This window comes from Formica exsecta, unplaced genomic scaffold (genome assembly GCF_003651465.1).
Source record: "Formica exsecta isolate Colony F162 unplaced genomic scaffold, ASM365146v1 scaffold343, whole genome shotgun sequence".
NCBI classification, from domain to species: domain Eukaryota; kingdom Metazoa; phylum Arthropoda; class Insecta; order Hymenoptera; family Formicidae; genus Formica; species Formica exsecta.
The window spans coordinates 83,816-104,004 of record NW_021850682.1 but is presented as its reverse complement, the minus strand read 5'-3'; the positions used below and the strand labels follow the sequence as shown (position 1 = coordinate 104,004).

Sequence of the window (20,189 nt, the reverse complement as noted above, 5' to 3'; positions counted from 1 at the left end):
ACGGAGTATCGATAGTAACAAAGCAACAAATCATCAAGTCTAGCAAGCATCCGTCTGACGTATTTTGTATTTATTCACTTTGTTATCTATTATCCTAATATTATTGATCATCATATAATATTTAATTGTAGGTACAATTGTATATTTACATATGTATATACGCAAGTATAAAATTCTTATAAAGTGGGCGCTTATTAGCCTTGTTGCATTATTGCTGTCACGAGAGGCCAGAAAGCATTTTCAGGCCGTATTTCGGCCGTAAAGCGATACGCTAGCTAGAGGAACAAGGATAGCACGCGATTGTCGCTCCTTATCTGATATTATCTCCCACAATCGCATCCGTGTGCTCAACGTATAGGTGTTGTGCCTTCACGGACGCTACACACATACGCAATGAAAAAGAGACGAAGACAGCGCAATCATCTCTCTTTGAAACGATCAGTGTACTACCAGCATCGATAATGTCGAAAAGTGGATGTAGCATGGACATGAACCAAAATCGACAGTATCGAAAAGTGGATAAAGCACGGACATGAACCAATCGGCTGTTTTATCGGCTCCGAAAGTGGATGTGGCCATGTAGTTCCAGGCGGCATAAAATGGATGTACGTGACGTTAGTGTACGATCTAGAAATAGCGTCTCACGAAAAACGGCAGCGTGGCGATTCTCATTCTTTTCTCTGATTCCAGTATGTATAGATTGGTCCAAGTCATTCCATTTGGCAAACCTGGCCACATACGGAACATTTTTCGTGACCACTTTTTTTCTCTCTACGCTATCGAGATAACTCTCCTTACTCTTCCTTCATGACTGTAGTATAGAGTTCAATGCTTCACATAGGCCGGTATTCATAGTTCGTTCCACAGGCTCAATCCAGTTTATATATCTATAGCTTAAAGAAAAAGACAATAAATTACGTGTATTATTAGCTATGATATAACGGCCGAACAAAAGCACTTTTATAAATTCAACATACCTGCGTGCCTAAGAGAATGTATATGGATACTATTTTTTTTACACTTATATAATTCTTTTAACTTAATATTTTTTAATTATATTTAATTTTTTTTCATTGAAGGAAAAGAAATGGCAGATTTTTGACAACGGCAATGATTACTTAACATCTACTACTTGCTACAATGGAAGTTTCATCAAGTAACAAAGATTTCAACGAAAAGGAACACTTCATCAATAACAGTGAATCAAATATCTCTAATGATATTCCAAGATGCAATGACGAAAAAGGAGCACACAATAGGAAAGATGAGAAAAATGTTGAAGAAAACTTAGAAAATATCGCATGCGATTCTGTGTCGATTAACAATAGTTATCTAGATAATGAAAGTGACCATAACAAACCAGGGGATAGTAAAAAGAATGAATTGAGAGCTAGTGATAAATACTGCAATGAAGATAACAACATTAATAATACTAAAAAATTATTATCAAAAAGATTTTTAAATCTTGTGGATAGCGATTCCGAAAATGAATCTACTTTGTATGAAACATTGACAAAAACTTATAGTCCCAATGAAAATGATGAACATTTAAACATTGCAAAATATAAGAAAAATCTTAAAAATAAAAATGCAAGAATGGAAAGCGAATATGAAGATGACACACAGATGAGCAAGATTAATAACTTTTCTCAAACTGTTGATAAAACTATAAATATTACTGTAAGTACAAATATATGTAAATATATTTTTTATTAACAATTTATAATTTTAATGAGAAATGTGATGCCATATATAGAAATTATTTGGAATTACTTTATTTTGTTTTATAGACTAGTGGCTATCAATCTTTAATAGATTCTGAATCTGAAGAAGAAGAAGGAGAAACACAGGATTCTGTTGTTGCATTTGAAAAATTTAACATATCTGAGGATAAAAGTAGTAAAAAAGAATTTGTTAAAAAGAGAAAGGTTTGTACATCTTTATTCTTAATCTAACTTATATAGTCAATCTTAATGCTATAATATTTAGTAGCTGTAATATTTAATATGAAACAAAATCTTTTAAATTAATGTAAAGCTTTTGATTCTTAAAATAGGGATCTATCAGAGCTTCAAAAGATGATGCAATGCGTCAGATACATAGTGAAACCCAACGTTTATTAAGAGAAACAGAAATTTCTCTACCATATCACAAACCAAAACAGCGTACGTTACAGGAATTCTTGAACAGAAAGAAAATATTGGCATCTCTTCCAAAGGCACCTACAACAGTTGCAAAACTGAAAATGTCATCTGCAATAGTAAGGTAAGTTTTTATATATAGGGTGTTCCAAGATTACACACTTTTAATAGCAAATTTTCCTCGATTTGGAGATAAATTCTTTTTTTTCTTTATAATAAAGATGTTGAATTATTAATAATTATCAAGTTGCAAGCTATTGGAAAAGAAGGGTTTTTTATCAATTAAATTTTGTGGAATTAAAAGATTAAGAAAACTATATTCTTTAATTAATTCCGAGTACAATGTAAAAGAGACCTTTAATTTGAGTCTTACAAAGATATATGGTGAAAAAAAAACTGTAAACTTTTAAAAAATGTTTTTTAACATTTTTGCTTAAGGAAAAATCAACTTCCACTTGACTATAGAATCTACTATCAGAAATACAAAAAATGCAGTGGTTTTATAGCACATCACATGTATAATAACAATTCAAATATTTATACATTTATACATAGACTGTTGTACATATAAGAATAAATGTGTAGAGTTTAAAAAATCAAACTTTTGAATACAAGAAACCTGTCAATTTTTAGCATACATAACACTTATATAAAGTAATTTGATAATCAAATTTTGCCCATCACTGTGTGTATTTCTGTGTGTATTTTTTAAATATTAATTTGATTATCAAATTGCTTTATTATATAATTTTTATATTGTATGCTAATAAAATTGATTAAATTAAATTATATATATATTTACATAAATTTTACAAAATGGATTTTCTCATATACAAAATAAATAATTTTTACATATGATTTTAAACAGCCAAGTTGTTGCGGAAAAAGAAAGAGAAGCAGAATTCTTTTATAAATCTTCAGATTCAGAAGATGATACGCAACAATCTATATCTTTTGCTGCTAGAGATATAAAAAAGTCTTCCATTACATATAAAAAAATGCCATTGACAGATGTCAAAAATATGTGTATACAAAATTCTCAAAAAATTGATACAAGCAATCAAGCTATACATAATGAAGGAAAGATTGTACAAGACCATATATATCTCAATACATCTATGGTATCTGAAAAAGATTTTAGCAAAGTAGATTATCAAAATAAAGAGTCATCTTTCATAACTGAGAATAGCAGTAATCATGATGATGAATCTAATACATTATTACAACAAATAGATAATGAAGACAAACAAAACCATCAAAAATGTAATGTATCGAGAAAATTGTTTGATACATGTTTTGGGAGCAAAACAAATGAAGATTCTGATCTAGATTCCAACAAACAAGAGACCGAAGGAATAGTTAAAACTATTATTACTTCCTTGGAGAAGGAAAAATATATCAATTATAAGAAGAAATCAGAAATTAGTATGACAGAAAATCACATATCAGAAATATCACAAGTATATCAATGTGATTCTGAAGCAATTAACATAGATAGAAATAAAAATTTGATTGCAGAAACAAAAATATTAGAAATTCCTAATGATATAAGTAATAAGGAAATAGCTGAAACTCTTCAAAGGGATAATTATAAGATAGATAATATTGTTACATTTGTAAATTCTGATGATTTTATTATAATACAAGATGAAAATGATAAAAAAAAGGATAAGTACGATAAAACGGATATATCACCATCTATTATTTTAACTGATGACACTCCATCAAAATATGAAAATAATTCTTTAACAGAAGAATGTAAAGACTCTGATAATCATGCACTTGGTTTGCCATTTTCGAAATTTGTAGATGAGACTTTAATTGATAGAAAAAAATTATTACCAAAATTAGTACCAAATTCTATAGTTACACTAAAAGGATCACCAGGTATGATTATTGATTTGACGAATAATGTGAAATCATATGGAAAAGGTGTAAATACTTTATTAGATAGATTTTTCTGTAAACATGTTATTAATGCAAAAAGACAGGCTAACGATAAATCTCAAGAAACTATGGTAGACTTACAAAATACTCCAAACAGTCCTCTTTTGATTAAGGAATTACTTCCATATAATTTACCCACTAATACTGATAATCCTGAGTTGAGTAAGCCTGGGGCCAAGTTAATACGTTTAAAAGAAGATCTAAAGTTACAAATGACTATAAAACGTAATGAAGAATGGAAGCATAAAAAAATAGAATTACAAGAAAAAGAAAAATGGGATGAGGAAGAAGAGAGTGATTATGATTCAAATGGACAGGAAAAAATTCCTAATTTTGAATCAAGTGATAGTGGAGAAAGCGAACTCGAAGAGGATGATATTTGTATTAAGGACAAAAAAAGGAGTAAGTGCTTACTTGTAGACGACGAAGTTGAAGTTACAGACAATGAAGATTCAAGTACAGATGCAGAAGAGACATATAGCAAGAATGATGTGGTTCAAGCAAAATATAACAATAAACAGTCCGCAAACCTTAAGTGTAGAGAAGAACATATGGATGATAGTACAAGTGAAATAGAGACTGAACAGGAAGAAGATGTAATAGATTCCGACACAGATATAGAGAATAGAAGTGAATATGATTCTAAAGAAAATGATAATAATATTTGTAAAAACTTTGATATTATTAAGAATAAAAAAGATAAAACAAAGCAGTTGATAGAGGAGTTTCAAGGCGATTTAAACATTACAAATCCGATCTATCCGGAAAATGATAATAAACAATTAAAAAACGTTTTGAAAGATGTAAATATGTATGGGATACAGTATGAAGATAATGATTTAATAAGTGAGAACAAAAGCAATATGCCTGCTAATCAAAAGGATGCAGAAGTTATTACTAGAAGCCAAATAAATAAGACACCTTCGACAAAGACAAGTATGCTTGACTTTGTTTCTCCTATAACACAATTAAGTGTATTAAATACTACTTTGGATTCTCCAAAAAATAAGAAAGATACACTAGAAGATAAAGAATATCTGTTTGATGCAGATGAGAAATCCATTTTTATGGAAAACACACAAAGCGATAGGTCTTCTGAATATGCACAAAATATTGGAAACAAAAATATTTTAAGGAAAAAACTATTTGACGATACTAAAGAAACTGTTGATGATGAATATCTTATGCGATTATGTTCAGGTAAATTTGACTCCACGCAAAAAACCGATTTAGATTTATCTTTACAAACGACTAACAGTAAATCGCGATTATGTCCAGAAAATTGGAATACGAAACTGATCGATATCAAAGAATTAAAAAGTCTTGAAATAGAAGATAAAAACTCTCAAGATGTAAAACTGATATTAGATGAAGATTCTAATAATTCTGTAAATCACATGAGCAAAATGGAACAAGTTGGTGAAATAGTTTCGGAATTAAAACTGACGATTGTTTCTTCAGACGATGATGATCAATTGGATGAAACGGATACGTTTTTGAAACCCAGAAAACGTTCAGTAAAAAGATTGCATTTATCTGATTCGGAGGAGGAAAATGCTCAATCGTCCGACGAAGAGAACGATGGTATGGATAAGGAGACAGAAGAACAATATATAGATTATGATTCCGAAGAGAACGAAGTTGTACCGGAAAAAGATATAAAAAAAGTTGCGGCTGATTTTTTGGATGAAGAGGCTGAATTGAGCGAAAGTGATTGGGATTCCGCTGATGAGGACGAAAAAGATTTGGATAAATTAGAATACGAAGAAGCTGATGACGAACATATAGACGAACATGAAATGAAAAATCAATTGGAGAAGATTCATAGAACGTACATGAGACAGGTGCTAAATGAAGATAAAAAGGAAGTTAGATTACTTCAAGAATTATTATTTGAGGATGGAGATTTGCACACCAATGGAATAAGTCGCGAGCGCAAGTTCAAGTGGAGAAATATAGGTATAAAAATATATAGTCGATTTTCTCTCAACTAGATGATTATTGCAATTTTTTTATATTATTGTACATGATGATTGCATTAGAAAAAAACTTACTTTTGTAAAAATATTCTGCAAAATTCAAATTTCAAAAAATTGATATTTAATATGCAATGCATTATTATATTTATAATAATATTAATATAATTATTATTGTATTAGATAAATTAGAAAGTAATAATGAAATGTCACAAGCATCTGACGAGAAGGATGGCTGGATAGATGTGCAAGAAGAAGAGGAAGAAGCAAAGTGGAGTAAACTCAGGCAAGAAAGAGACAAGTTTCTTGAAGACAGGATGGTATATTATATATATATATTATTACATAAAATATACAGGATGACCCTGAATGACCGCCCACTAAGTACATAGCGTTATTCCTTACCAAAAACTGAGTCGAAAAGTCCTGAACCATTTTTTTTATAATGCTTAATAAAGGAGTTATTATTGAGTAAAGTCGGACCAATTAGCGCTGATCTTTAACCGGACGCACGTCAGTGAGCCGCGCGCCTGATAGTGTGCGCCGCCGAGCGCTCACGCACACTACCAGGCGCGCGGCTCACCGATATGCGCCCGGCTAAAGGTCGGCGCTGATTGGCTCAATTTTACTCAATAATAACTCCTTTATTCAGGACTTTTCGACTCAGTTTTTGGTAAGGAATAATGCTATATATTTAGTGAGTGATCATTGCGGGTCACCCTGTATATATATACACACACACACACATATATATTTTTTATAATGCTTAATAAAGGAGTTATTATTGAGTAAAGTCGGACCAATTAGCGCTGATCTTTAACCGGACGCACGTCAGTGAGCCGCGCGCCTGATAGTGTGCGCCGCCGAGCGCTCACGCACACTACCAGGCGCGCGGCTCACCGATATGCGCCCGGCTAAAGGTCGGCGCTGATTGGCTCAATTTTACTCAATAATAACTCCTTTATTCAGGACTTTTCGACTCAGTTTTTGGTAAGGAATAATGCTATATATTTAGTGAGTGATCATTGCGGGTCACCCTGTATATATATACACACACACACACATATATATATATATATATATATATAAGATAAAATATTTCCTATAGTGTCGCATAAAGTATTTTTAAATATTTTATTTTCCCAAAGATGAACATATATCTGAACTTTCAAATTCTCCATTCACGTAAGTCGAACATAGCCAAATGAAATATATATATATATATATATATATATATATATATATAATGATCATATAAAAAAAAATATGTTTACATACATATGTCTTATGCATTTACAGAAATGTTCGAATAATGAAATTGAGGATGAGTTATGCAATAGTCAAATTTTTAAATTTGGACTGGAAGCGCTTAAAAAGATTAAGAATGATGAATCTCAAGAACTATATGCTTCTGATAACAAAATAGATTCATCTGAAAACATGGAACCAATTATGCCGCGAAATATAACAGACTTATTGAATAGACCAAATACCGGAAAAAAATCCCAGACGATATATGTAAGATTATTAATTAACTGTTAATTAACGTTTACAACATTATGGCATGTATTGCCATATTTTATTTATGACTCGATAACAAAATTTGTTTATACGTTTTTTTACATTTTACAGAATGTTATAAAAAAACGTTCGCTTTTAACTCGAGGAGAAGAGTCGTTGGCGAAGATAGCTTCATTGGCAAAGCAAGGTGAATCTGCTTCTCATACAATAAATGCAAGAAATTTTGTCTTTCAATATATTAACCTAAATAATACATCTGAAAAGAACGACAAAATTAGAGAGGAAGATGAGGATTCACAAGGCAAGGTAATTTAATTGTATTAGATCTTTTTAAGACGCTATCACACACACACACACACATATATATACAGGGTGCGACTTTAGGGCATATGTGTATTAAGACTTTTTGACTTAGAATGACAAAAAGAATACACAGTTTCAGTGTGGACATCACGTTGCGGGACACCCTGTATATTTTTCGATTATCTGATTTATGTGTATTTCCACTGAAAGAAGCGTATATTTTGATAAATGCTTATTTTTTGTAGCCTCAGAAGAGAAGAGCAACATCAAATTTTTCATTGACAACGAAAAAAAGACGAAAATAAAACTGTTCTTTTGGAAAAAAAATAATTTTAATTTTATTTTTACACAAGTAATATTTAATATAGTTTTAAATTATTACAAATTAATTATAAACTTATTTTTGTTAAGCTATTTCTGGAAATTTATTATATAAGAATTTAATAATAAAATAGGAATAAGTGGGTCTTTTTTATATATATAAATAACAAATATGTACATTACAATATAATAAAGAAGTTTTCCTTTTTCATTTTTATAAAAGATTTGTTTCTTGATTTTATTCGTGAAATTATTCTTAAATAGTAATTTTTTCTTCTTAAATAGTATCTCTTGCACATTCTTTTTAATTGCATTTTAAGATCATTGTAAACACAATTATTATGTAATTAGAGTTTTGATAACATTAAAAATATAAAAATATGACAAGGAACCGCGGCGGCAAGATAGATAAACGGAATATCTTCTTGAGGCTTTATTCCTTTTTTGTTGTTACGCGAACTTTATCTTACTATATATTATTATGCTTCTATATTTGTGAAAAAATATAGCTATATTTATGGCACTATTTAAGAAGCATATAAAACATATTAATATATTACTGATTGGCTTATTCTAGTATGAGAGGCTTATTAATAGATAGCTTCTTTGATTAGTAAAGTGTTAAATGCGCGATTATCTTTAACATTTCGAGAACATCACGAGATATTCGGTTTATTTTATTGTTTTCGCATATTCCATATATACATATATATTCGCTTCTTCTTGACAATGTCGTTTCAATTTCGGAAATTTGGATTATCCGTTTGCCATCCTTTTGCATTTGGTCCAAATTGATATACCAATCTTCGACCAAGCACCGGTAGAAATATCTTGCTTTTATAATAGTATCTATAAGAACACAACCGCACATGAATATATTAAATATTATTTTCTAGTACATATATATACATATATATACAAAATCAAAAAATTATTCTATTACCTCATAGCTCTACTAAGTTTTTCATAAGTCATTTTTGTATTTCCTTTCCGTGAACCCCACCGTTTTGCTACTTCGTCGCTTTTTACAAAGCGAAATTTGGCTTGTGAATAATCCTCCCAACAGATTAAACTAGGACACGTTTCTCTATTACGTAGTAAATCTCTAATAAATTCCCATAGTTTTCCTTGACTGACAGCTGTATAAGCGTAATTATACAGTCGATATAACACATGCATTTTCGGATTAGATCGAAAAAATATTTTGCAATACTTACGATTCTTTTTGGTCTTTAATACTCTTGGTCTGCCAGGCATTCTTTTCGTTGCAACTTCAACGCTATTATCCGATTCTGCATCTGAAAAAAGCGAAAATATTGGTGTATCAAAAAAAAAAACAAAAAAAGAAAACTGAAAATCGTACAAATATAAATCGGTACACAATTGGAAAATTTGTGTTAAATGTAACATATATTGCATGTTCCGAACGGTCCACACAGATTTTTATGTTAATTTAACATAATATGGATATATGGATTAAATGGTGACATTAATACCTATTAATATTTCAACACAGAATGAATGTAAATTTCATAATTAGGGTATCTATCCAAAGCTTGTAAAAAAATTCCGTGAAAATTCCTGATTTTTCAGGTAATTTGTTCAAAATTCTAGGTAAAATGAGAGAATTTTTAGATGGAGTATTTTAAAATAAGTTTTTTTTTGTGTACGTTTTCTAATGCTTTTTATTCATACAAAGGAAAAATAAACCACTTAAATTTTAAATATTAAATTTAAAAATGTACTGAAAAGAACTGAATGACTTTTGAAAGATAAGCATTTTCCAATTGCATAATATTTTTATTTTCTATCATTAATTGTCAGAATTACAATAAAAAATGTGTACTCAGTATTGTGTATTCAGTATTTTTTGGTATGACAATGAACATATAATCAAAGAAAGAAAAATATATATTTATAATATGTTTGAAACATATAATTCATACAATCATTGGCCAATCAGATTGTCGATGCTTGCAATATACAGGGTGAGTCATTTTAATCAACGCACGCAAATATCTCGTAAAGTAAGCAAGATGGAAAAAATGTTTTATACAAAAGTTGTAGGGTTCAGAGGGGGACACATGATGAAAATATGGACTTGACCTTGAGTGACCTTTTCAAGGCCAAGTCAATGTGATCGATATTTTCTTAAATGGAACCCCCCATTTTTTATTGCATATTCTTGTAGTTTATCTCGAAAGCTTTTCAAAACACTATAAAGAAGTATTTTTTCATTAAATACTTTTTAAGTTATTTTATATTTTAATCTGACATATTTTGATATAAAAAATAAAATATCTCGTAAAATATTCAGTTTTTGATAATCTTACCGTAATACTTTTATGTACATAATAATGAGACAGCTTTACGAGATATTTGCGTGCGTTGATTAAAATGACTCACCCTGTATATAATAACAAAATGATCAAAGATAAAATTTTTGAAAAAATACTCTGAGTTTGAATAAAATGCCATGTGAATTCCCGGATTTTTCAAGGTAAAAACAAAATCCCTAAGAATTCCAGATTTTCTAGCTTTTTCCAGGGAGTATAGATACCCTCATAGTAATTTCAAATAATTTTTTGTAAAATCAACATTTTTAATGATAAAATGAATTTAGAAAAAAATTATTGATAGTTTGTAGTTTATTGATAGTCTGTAGTTACTCTCACTCCTTTTCCCACTCGTTATAGAATAAAATCAACATTTTTTTTCTATAAATTTTAATAGATAAATCCTGTCACTAGTAACAAGGAACATATCTATTGCGTAAAATTAATAAAATATGTGCACATTGCGATTTTTACATTTTTTCAATTGTTTTAATAATTTAATATTTGAGTTCAATTAACACAACAGCAATATATTGAAATAACATATGAACGTTTTAAATATTTAACACAAAAATTTTAACCGGTATATTTTTTAATAAGAAAACAAATTTTCTAACTGTATACAATCATAGAAATTTTCTTAATAATTTACCAGATATGTTGTTTGAAATAACTGGCGCGTATTCGTCCTCCGATTGTGGTTGAATAGTATCGAATGATGGCACTATTTTAAAAAATCGATAAGATTTTAAGTTTATAAGATTTTATATTTTTTTTCGCGTTATAGTATCTAATACATTATGGATTATCTCAGTAGAGACTTTATTCCTAAGTTTTCAGTTGTAAAGTACAATTACTAAAATATAAATTTGTCAAAGAATCTATATCGCTTAATTAAACTCGGAGTTCTTTGAGATGGACTCTGCATATTAAAATTCATAAACATAATTAAAATTCACGTACGTACGCAGATTCGATACACGTTGTGAGTGAAGAAGATCGTACAATTGGTCCCCGTATATTGGATCATAATTAATGAAATCTTGTCGGGTAAAAGTCACAAGTTCCTTCCCTGACACAGCAAGACTATGTTGAATAGAACTGTACGGTTGACCCATATACGATGCGGCTGACATAAGCCAATTTATTGTTTCCTCTTGACACCAGTTTTTGATAGGTTTATCTGACCATCCGGTACCATCGATTTCCTTGCATTCCTCGTCACCTATCCATTCAGATATTTTTAAAGTCGGATCTGTCGAGTATCTTGTGTAGCGTGTTTTTTTAGAGATAGAATGATTAAATGCTAAAGTTAAATGCGGTTTTTCCATAAATCGATGCAATACGTCAATGTTAAGTAGTCCCGAGAAATCCCCTCCAACAACTATCATTGCATTGGTAATTACGGACCCGTAATAAGAAATCGTTGTGAAAGAGGCATCGTAGACGACCGAGCGATATAAGAAAAAAAAAACGCTTTAGTATTTATTACTTTCTTACAATAACACGATTTTGCTTTGAAATTTTATCGAACTTTATGACAAAGTTAGGAAGGCACAAAATAAATATTTGAATAAATCTCGAAATTAATTTTTTCTAATATAATTAAAATAAAAAATTACGTGTATTACCGAGAAAACATTTCTTCTTCACTGATTCACAACTGCGGTTCGCTAAGAAATTACTACGCCTAGAAACCAAAGAATCCATGTCCAGGAGTAAGTGACTGTTCTCATCTTCATTTAAATAAATAAACGACGGATACATCTGCAATCATAGAGTTTAAAACATAAAATTTCGGGAATAGCATGTATCGGATAAGATAAACAGGAGAAAATCATAATCCAGAAGAGGCTTTCACACATAATATATTTGATTTTTAAACAAATTTGCAATCAAAAATCATTAAATGTAAATTTAAGGAAGAAAGGTTTTGGCTGTACAATAGTAGCAAAAAACTGTCAAAATTAAAAAAAAAACATTTTTCACGTTTATACTGTTTGAAAAATCAAATAAATAAATCCGGATTATAAAAAAAATTAAAGTATCACAAAATAATATGGTTTTAACGTCTTCGTAAAAGAAAATAGTTGTAATTAATATATTTCCTAATTTATGACAAAAACTTTTGATCGTGAATACCCCCTGAAATCAACTGCAAGAAATAAAAAAAATCGAATAATTTGCAGAAAGAGAGAGAGAGAAATATTTTTCTATAATTTTTAGTAAATAACATTTAAACGAGTAAGTGGATCTATAAATCAAGTTTTGCACAAATATTTATTAGAGATTTTTAATACATGTGAAAATTTGTATTTTGTTGGCAATATTTTTTCCTTGTCAAATTTGTCAATAAGTGCTACAATATACGATTTTCCATAAGAATCAATACTATTAACTTTAAACTTAAATAATTTTCAAATCGTTAAAAGAATTGTGCTCAGGTTTTGTACAGATACTCAGAAGAAATAGTAGAACAGTCTACGAAATTTTAATGTTTTTGTCGATGTTTTGACATATGACACATACATCCTTAACGAAAATATTTGCGAATAAAATACAGAGTGTGAAAAAGAACACGCGCAACAACTCGAAACTCATAATCGACAACAAGTCAATAAATAAAACAGTTGTTTGCTAAAAATATGTTCGCTTTAATTTGATTTTTAATGCTGTGCAAATATCTATTTTGTCTAGTTTATTAGGGAATTATGTAAATAAATGATAAAAGTGCCTAAACTAAAATCGAGTTCCAAATTAGACTTGAATAAATTCGAAGTTTTAAAAAGTCTGAGAAAAAACTACGATAGAAGACCGAGCGATCTCACAGACATATATATACTAGCACATATATGTTAACATCTCTCATTTGCGTTAAACTTACCTCCGACAAATCATTCCTACCGTAATTATTAAATGAATCCATTTTTATTTAATGGTATTAACTCTTCCACCTCAATCTCAGCATATAACGATATCAATTTATTCTATAAGAACGAAAAAAAAACGCAGTGCACGTCAATCGCACTCGTCACTTACATGTGGCAATGATAACGTATATACAAGTATATCAAATGCGGTAATTTTCACGAAGATAACATCGCACAATAATTCATTTTGCTTTGAGATTTTCGACCGAGAAAAATTACGAAACCGCGAGAGATGCTATATTGCGTTCTATACGAGCAGCATCAAACGTTCATCGTTGAACGTCCCTCGAGCTACTAAGTATACGTCTTTACTCAGTGGAAAAGATAAATACGAGAATGCAGTGAGACAACCGCGGTGCGGAGCAGGTTTCAACGGGGATTTCCCGCTCAGCAGCCGCGTCCAATCATCAGCGTTCGCGCGACGAACCGCGATAACTGACGCAACAATTGCTTACACTTCATTGGCGTCGATCTATATTTTAAAACAAACCACGTTAACCCATTGCCGAAAAAAATTTCAACAACGATTTTTTGGTAACTGGTAATTTCACTGTTTCATTTATTGTTTTTTTTTAAGTAATAATTATATCAAACTAAGCGATAAATTGGCAAATAACTTTGAGTAGTCTTTTGTTGACAAACAATTTATCTGGCGATTATTTTAATCGACTAATTGAAAAATTTCAATTTCTTTAAATTAAAATAAATACTTTTTGCGCAAGCTTACAAAATAGAAAAGCTGAAAAATTTGAAAAGTAGAAAAGCCAATTAAATGAACTGCCGCAGTTAACAGTGCGTGTGCGTTTATTATAACTAAATTACAAAATATATCATACTCCAAACGTTTCGATTCACAGATTTGGGATCCTCTTCAATTCGTGTTTTGTATTTTTATAGTTTTAATTTACGATAGTTTTCAATGTTTTAATTTATATTGCGTTTTCTCTCCACTGAAAAGGATCCCGAATCCGGGAATCGAAACGTGTGGAGTTATTAGTACGATATTATAATTTAATTAATAAATGCACACGCACTGTCAACCGAGATAGCTCATTAATTGGATTTTTTAAGTTTTTCGATATCTTTCAACACTGTGTTGAATAAAGCTTACTTTCCGAGATATTTTGCAGTTTCAAGTTAAAAAACACCCTGTATACAGAGTGGTCCTCGTAACGGTCGCCACGATTTTTAAGGCACTTACAATAATCTGACATAAAAAAGTCATACACAGAAACTTATCAGTTTCTAACCGGCAACAACTTGCAATAATAAAAATTGACCAAACATTTTTTTTCCATAAAAAAGCAAGGTCACCTTCAATTTTTTACAAAAAGTACTTAATAAAAAAATACTTTATTATAGTTTTGGAAAGCTCTCGAGATAAGCTACAAGAATATGCAATAAAAAGTAGGGCGTTCCATTTAAAAAAATGAAGGTGACCTTGCTTTTTTATGGAAAAAAAAATGTTTGGTCAATTTTTATTATTGCAATTTATTGCCGGTTAGAAACTGATAAATTTTTGCTTATGACTTTTTTATATCAGATTATTGTAAGTGCCTTAAAAATCGTGGCGACCGTTACGAGGTGTACGATTACATACTTGCATTTCGCAGTAAGGCGCCTATGTGCTTGGGTTTATTTATAGTATATCGTGATGCACATCATGGATGTGTATACGTCGGTATAGCCGCAATCTTCCTTCGTCGTATGTTGTTTTTTTCTTTGCGCTATTGATGATTTACCATTTCTGCAATAAAACGCGCACGCTTCGTAATTTATAAAATTATTCTCCTGGTATACTATCATTTACAGAATTTTATATAAACGTCAATATTCCGTAATCAACTTACGTTAGTCTCACATTTTTATATAATAATTAATATTTTCTAAAAAAAATTTCACAAAGGTAAAAAAATATCCCAAGTACATAAAAAATATCTCAACTTATACGCAACAAAAAATTTGAAAAAATAAGAACAGCTATGATAAGATCATCAATACAACTAGCCAAATATATAATAAGTTATCTGCTATTAATTTATAATACACACTAAATGAATTAAGATTCCTTTAATAAAGCATTTTTTATATAATGTATAGTTTAAAAGAAAATTTTACGCAAATTTTAAGTCGCATAAATGACTTTCAGACCAAAGTAAATCATGAAAACTTGGCTTAAATTTTCTATAATAATAATGTATTCATTTTTATAGTTTTCAATCTATACATGATAAAATTACATATAAACAATATACATATAAAAAATAAAAAAAATTTTAATCCAAAACAATTCATTAACATGTTAAAATAGAAAGCATTCCTTTCCCAGACAGCACAAGGATGTTCTTAGGATGTCCAAAGGGCATCCAGGACATACATGTAGGATATCCTGAGGATATTCCATTTTAATCTTTGGCTCTCCTCTGGATGTCCTGAGGAAGAGTAAATGATAGCCGAATACTAATAGCCTCTAGAGAATCCAGGGAGATCCTATGGAACATCCTAAGGATTTCTATGGGATATGTTAGGGATATTTTTCGTACGTTTCAGGGAGCAAATTCTGAAAATTGCGTCCTGTTATGGCGAAAGTATAAAAGAATATGTGGCGGCATTACATAAACTCAGCGTAAATTGTAACTTTGGCCAATACCTCAAAACTGCCCTAAGGAATCAATTTGTGTACGGGCTTACAAGCGCGCACAATCCCGATTGCTGGAGATCTGAGACCTAGACTTCGATAAGATGATCTAGATAGCCACATCCATAGAGCTGTCGGAAACTAATGCCATATACTGGCATCCTGGGACACCTGGAGCATCCGCCGACTATATGGGGGCAAAAGCAGATAAGAAACCTCGATCCTATAAGAAGCCAATACCGAAATACACCAGGGAACGCGCCAAAACTTCGAAACCAAAGTCAGATAATGCGAATGCGAACGACAAATCTAACTGTACATGCTTCAGGTGCGAGGGTAGACACTTAGCGAATAAGTGCAAGTTGCTCAGAGACATTGGCCCGTATTCTGAGCTCACATCTATTTTTAGATGTGCCTCTAAATGTATCTTAGATGACACAATAAATGTGGCGGTATTCTGAGCGCACATTTAGAGGCAGATCGCCATTTTTAGCTTAAATGCGCAACTTTATAGTGAAAATCGTATTCTGAACCACATTTATAGCACATTTATGCCATTCTCGATAAATGTACCACTAAATGTGCCCGAGGGTACATTAATACGTACATTTCCCAGACAGCACAAGGATGTCCTTAGGACGTCCAAAGGGCATCCAGGACATACATGTAGGATATCCTGAGGATATCCTATTTTAATCCTCGGATCTCCTCTGGATGTCCTGAGGAAGAGTAAATGATAGCCGTACACTAGCCTCTGGAGAATCCAGGGAGATCCTGTGGAACATCTTAAGGATTTCTATAGGATATGTTAGGGATATTTTTCATACGTTAAAAGGAACAAATTCTAAAATTTAAATATAAATTAAGATTGCGTTCTGTTATTTACTGCCAATACTAAAAATCTAATACTAAAAATAGTTCACGTTCTTTAATATTTGAGGTTTTCGTGCTGTACATGAATATTTTAGGTTTGGCTTCCGGGTTTGAGTCGTGTAATATTTTCAAAACAATCCAATATCTGACTTCCTTATGTTTGGATTGCATCAGAAATTGAACTGATAAAAAATAATTATATTTTTAATTTCCTGTTAGTTGCTCTTTGCAAGCTTTATATAATTCTCATGACCAAATCTCAAATACGAGTTTGCGCTTCGCATAGCGGTAAACAAACTAACTAGCGGTTGAATACTATTTTTTGTAAGGTTTTTGGAATGTTGCGCATAGTAACATTTCTCATAAATTATTAAATAAATAATAATTTTGAATATGTGAAAATGTGCGCATCAAATTCAATTATTAATATTAAACGAAATTAATGTTAACAATTAATTGCACATGTATATGTCCTCTGGAAATCCAAAGGACATTCAATATAATAGACAGGGCAGGTATCCTACAGACATCCAGGGGTTATCCAATGGACATTTATAGGACATTAATACTTATTACAATACTTAAAATTTCTAAATTATATTAAATAGCCTACATAACCGAAAGTAATCATGTATGCATATTAAATTTTCATAAAATATATTTATAATAATATCTTAAAACATCCTACAAATGTCCTGAACCATCCTGGACATATTCAGGATGATCCTGAGGATGTTTTGTGCTGTCTGGGTTATTAATTTACATATATACACACGAACGCATATTCCTACTTATGTACACACATACACATAGACACACATGCTCACTCGCATATACACATATACCTCTCAATCTGTATGATATTCCTTTTATTATTTTATAAATTCAACATTTTTCGATTTTTTTTCTAGTGGAATTGAAATATACCTAATGTGTCGTAGAATTATAAAACTCGATACCTTAAATACAATAATATTTATGAGTATAAACATTGATATAAAAAATAAAAAAGAAAAAGAGAGAAGCAACAAACTCTTTCTATATATGTCCATATATTACAGCAGCAGCATACAATTCTTGAAAATTAAAACAAAATAAATTTGTAATAAATAATGTATTTTAAAATTAATATTATATAAAAAGAAAAACTACTATTTATCAAAAATGGAATTCATATTTAGATTTTTAAAAATTGTCATTGCTGTGATATAAACGAATGATAGAGGGGGAAAACTCAATGTATGAGACTTTGGAACACTCTGATGATGAGTCATTTCACTCACTCTTTATTCGATCTCGATCTCGCTCTCGCTTTCGCAATCGGCAGCTCGTGCATGAATAAATACCTTGGAAAGATAAGCAGTTTTTATATTTTTGGTTGTCTTAGCGTGATTTGAGTGCGAGAGCGAAATTGAGTACAGAGCAGGCAAGCGAGCTGATCTATGATAGCATCAGAGCTCCGAAATTTTGCACGGCTAACAGTCGATAATTCTTGGGCCTGCTTATTTTCCCGAGTTGTACTAGCGCGACTCGTTGAGTGCGAGAACAAGAGAGAAACTGGGTAGAAAGTAAACGAAATGACCTATCATCAAAACTAAAACATTAATTCCTTATTTTAACTTTTTGCAAGTAATTTTAACGATTTAATGAAATTTTTGCGATTAAAATGATATCAAATACGATATAATTCGGATCATTTTTTACAAGATATCTTAATTATTGTGATAAGATATCTTAATTATTGTGACAATAAAAACCTGTTTTATTCATAGTTTTCTCAAAATTTTCAAATTCTATATATCTGCAGCAATTGGAAATCTTACTATCGCCAACAATGTACCACGTTGTAATGCACTAGTTCTCGTCCAGACGTACAGAAAGCTTAACATGCTAGCAGAACATTACGAAGATACATACACACGGAACAGACAATAACAATAATCAAGACATAATAGTAGAAACAAAATGAAAATTGTACAAATTAGAAACTTGCACATTGCTTCCTTATCATTTTATTTCACTCACAAAGCTTAAGCTCCTTAAAGCAAGCAGGTTTTTGCAATTTTGGCTTCCTCATTTTATAGAATTATAAATGATACGATTATATATTTAATTATTTACACTTATTTATTAATGTTTAATTATTTACGTTTTATTACATTTATTTTCCCTTTTTATTATTAAATTTATAATTATTATATTATTGATTATTATTATTAATTTAATAATATTTCAGTAATTTATTATATATTTTTCTATTTTGATATAAGAAGGTGATTATCTACAACCCATTGTTGAGATAATCACCTTCCCATAATAAAAATATTAAAGTTATCATGTATAGCCATTCAATATTTTGCGTATGCTGTTCTATTTAATCGTTTATTACTGTTTTTTACGTTTTAAATCATTATACCAACCTTGATTACATAACGGATAAATTTATGGTTCTACATTTGGATCCATTGTACTACCTTGTAAAGTTTTATTATTTTTATTATATTAATTATGATATAAGTCTCCGAAATTTCAACATCTGCTGTAATTGAAAAAAACAGCTGTACTTTATTCACTCTTTGCATATTATGTCGACCGTGATCAATGCCTTTCTTTGGTAAAATAACAATGAAGAGGAAATAATACAGTTTGTATCTGATGAAATATTAGAAACGATACAGTTTGAGGATTCAACTGTGTAAGTTTTTATATTTATTCTTATATTTTAATATGCAAATTGAAAAGCATAACATGATTTGTCATCTATTATTGGATTATTATAACCATCTAATATCGATTTTTGGACTGAATTGATTTCTTATGTCTACGTAGTATCCACATATTAAAAGTGACAAAATTAAATTAAATGAGCAGTAAATTTAATATCTAATTGAGTTAGAAAATTTTTGTGACCTTAACATATAAAGATTATAACTGTAAATATGATCCAACCACAGATAAAATGATTTATTTTGTTTCCGATAAATTTTTTAAAAAAATATTTCAGTGAAATTGTTGGTTTTATTGATGATGAGATACCCTATATGTTTTAACACATTAATATATGATTTTATATAACAATACTGTAATTTGTCTTATTTTTGCCATCAAAAGAACGTCAAAAAATGGTCTCCCGTAGATGTGATATATTTTGGGTCTTATGAGACCTAACTTAGGATGTCTAATTATCTAATGGTCATTTTATG

General features: G+C 30.2%; 2 protein-coding genes across 8 annotated transcripts; one reads left to right on the top strand and one right to left on the bottom strand.

Annotated features, from left to right (window-relative positions):
* Positions 1-705: 705 nt before the first annotated feature.
* On the top strand, positions 706-8,432 carry LOC115238530 (claspin). The gene is made up of 9 exons (XM_029812449.1): positions 706-995; positions 1,080-1,680; positions 1,791-1,928; positions 2,057-2,265; positions 3,010-6,047; positions 6,248-6,384; positions 7,364-7,582; positions 7,697-7,891; positions 8,134-8,432. The coding sequence occupies exons 2-9, from the start codon at positions 1,141-1,143 to the stop codon at positions 8,191-8,193; spliced, it is 4,536 nt and encodes a 1,511-aa protein (XP_029668309.1). The 5' UTR covers positions 706-995; positions 1,080-1,140; the 3' UTR covers positions 8,194-8,432.
* LOC115238531 (ETS-related transcription factor Elf-5-like) lies at positions 8,421-20,178 on the bottom strand. Of its 7 annotated transcripts, XM_029812452.1 has the most exons (8): positions 20,068-20,178; positions 15,076-15,222; positions 12,177-12,312; positions 11,513-11,929; positions 11,198-11,269; positions 9,427-9,507; positions 9,153-9,348; positions 8,843-9,058 (listed from the first exon to the last, which is right to left on the bottom strand). In XM_029812452.1, exons 2-8 carry the CDS (start codon positions 15,079-15,081, stop codon positions 8,947-8,949), a joined length of 1,020 nt encoding a protein of 339 aa, XP_029668312.1. In that variant the 5' UTR covers positions 15,082-15,222; positions 20,068-20,178; the 3' UTR covers positions 8,843-8,946. The 7 variants fall into 7 exon arrangements, 6 of the variants coding, with proteins under 6 accessions (XP_029668312.1, XP_029668311.1, XP_029668315.1 ...); XR_003884511.1 differs by lacking the exons at positions 15,076-15,222; positions 20,068-20,178 and adding an exon at positions 13,430-13,833 and having other exon boundaries at positions 8,421-9,058; positions 9,153-9,296; XM_029812451.1 differs by lacking the exons at positions 15,076-15,222; positions 20,068-20,178 and adding an exon at positions 13,430-13,833.
* Between the last annotated feature and the right edge of the window lie 11 nt (positions 20,179-20,189).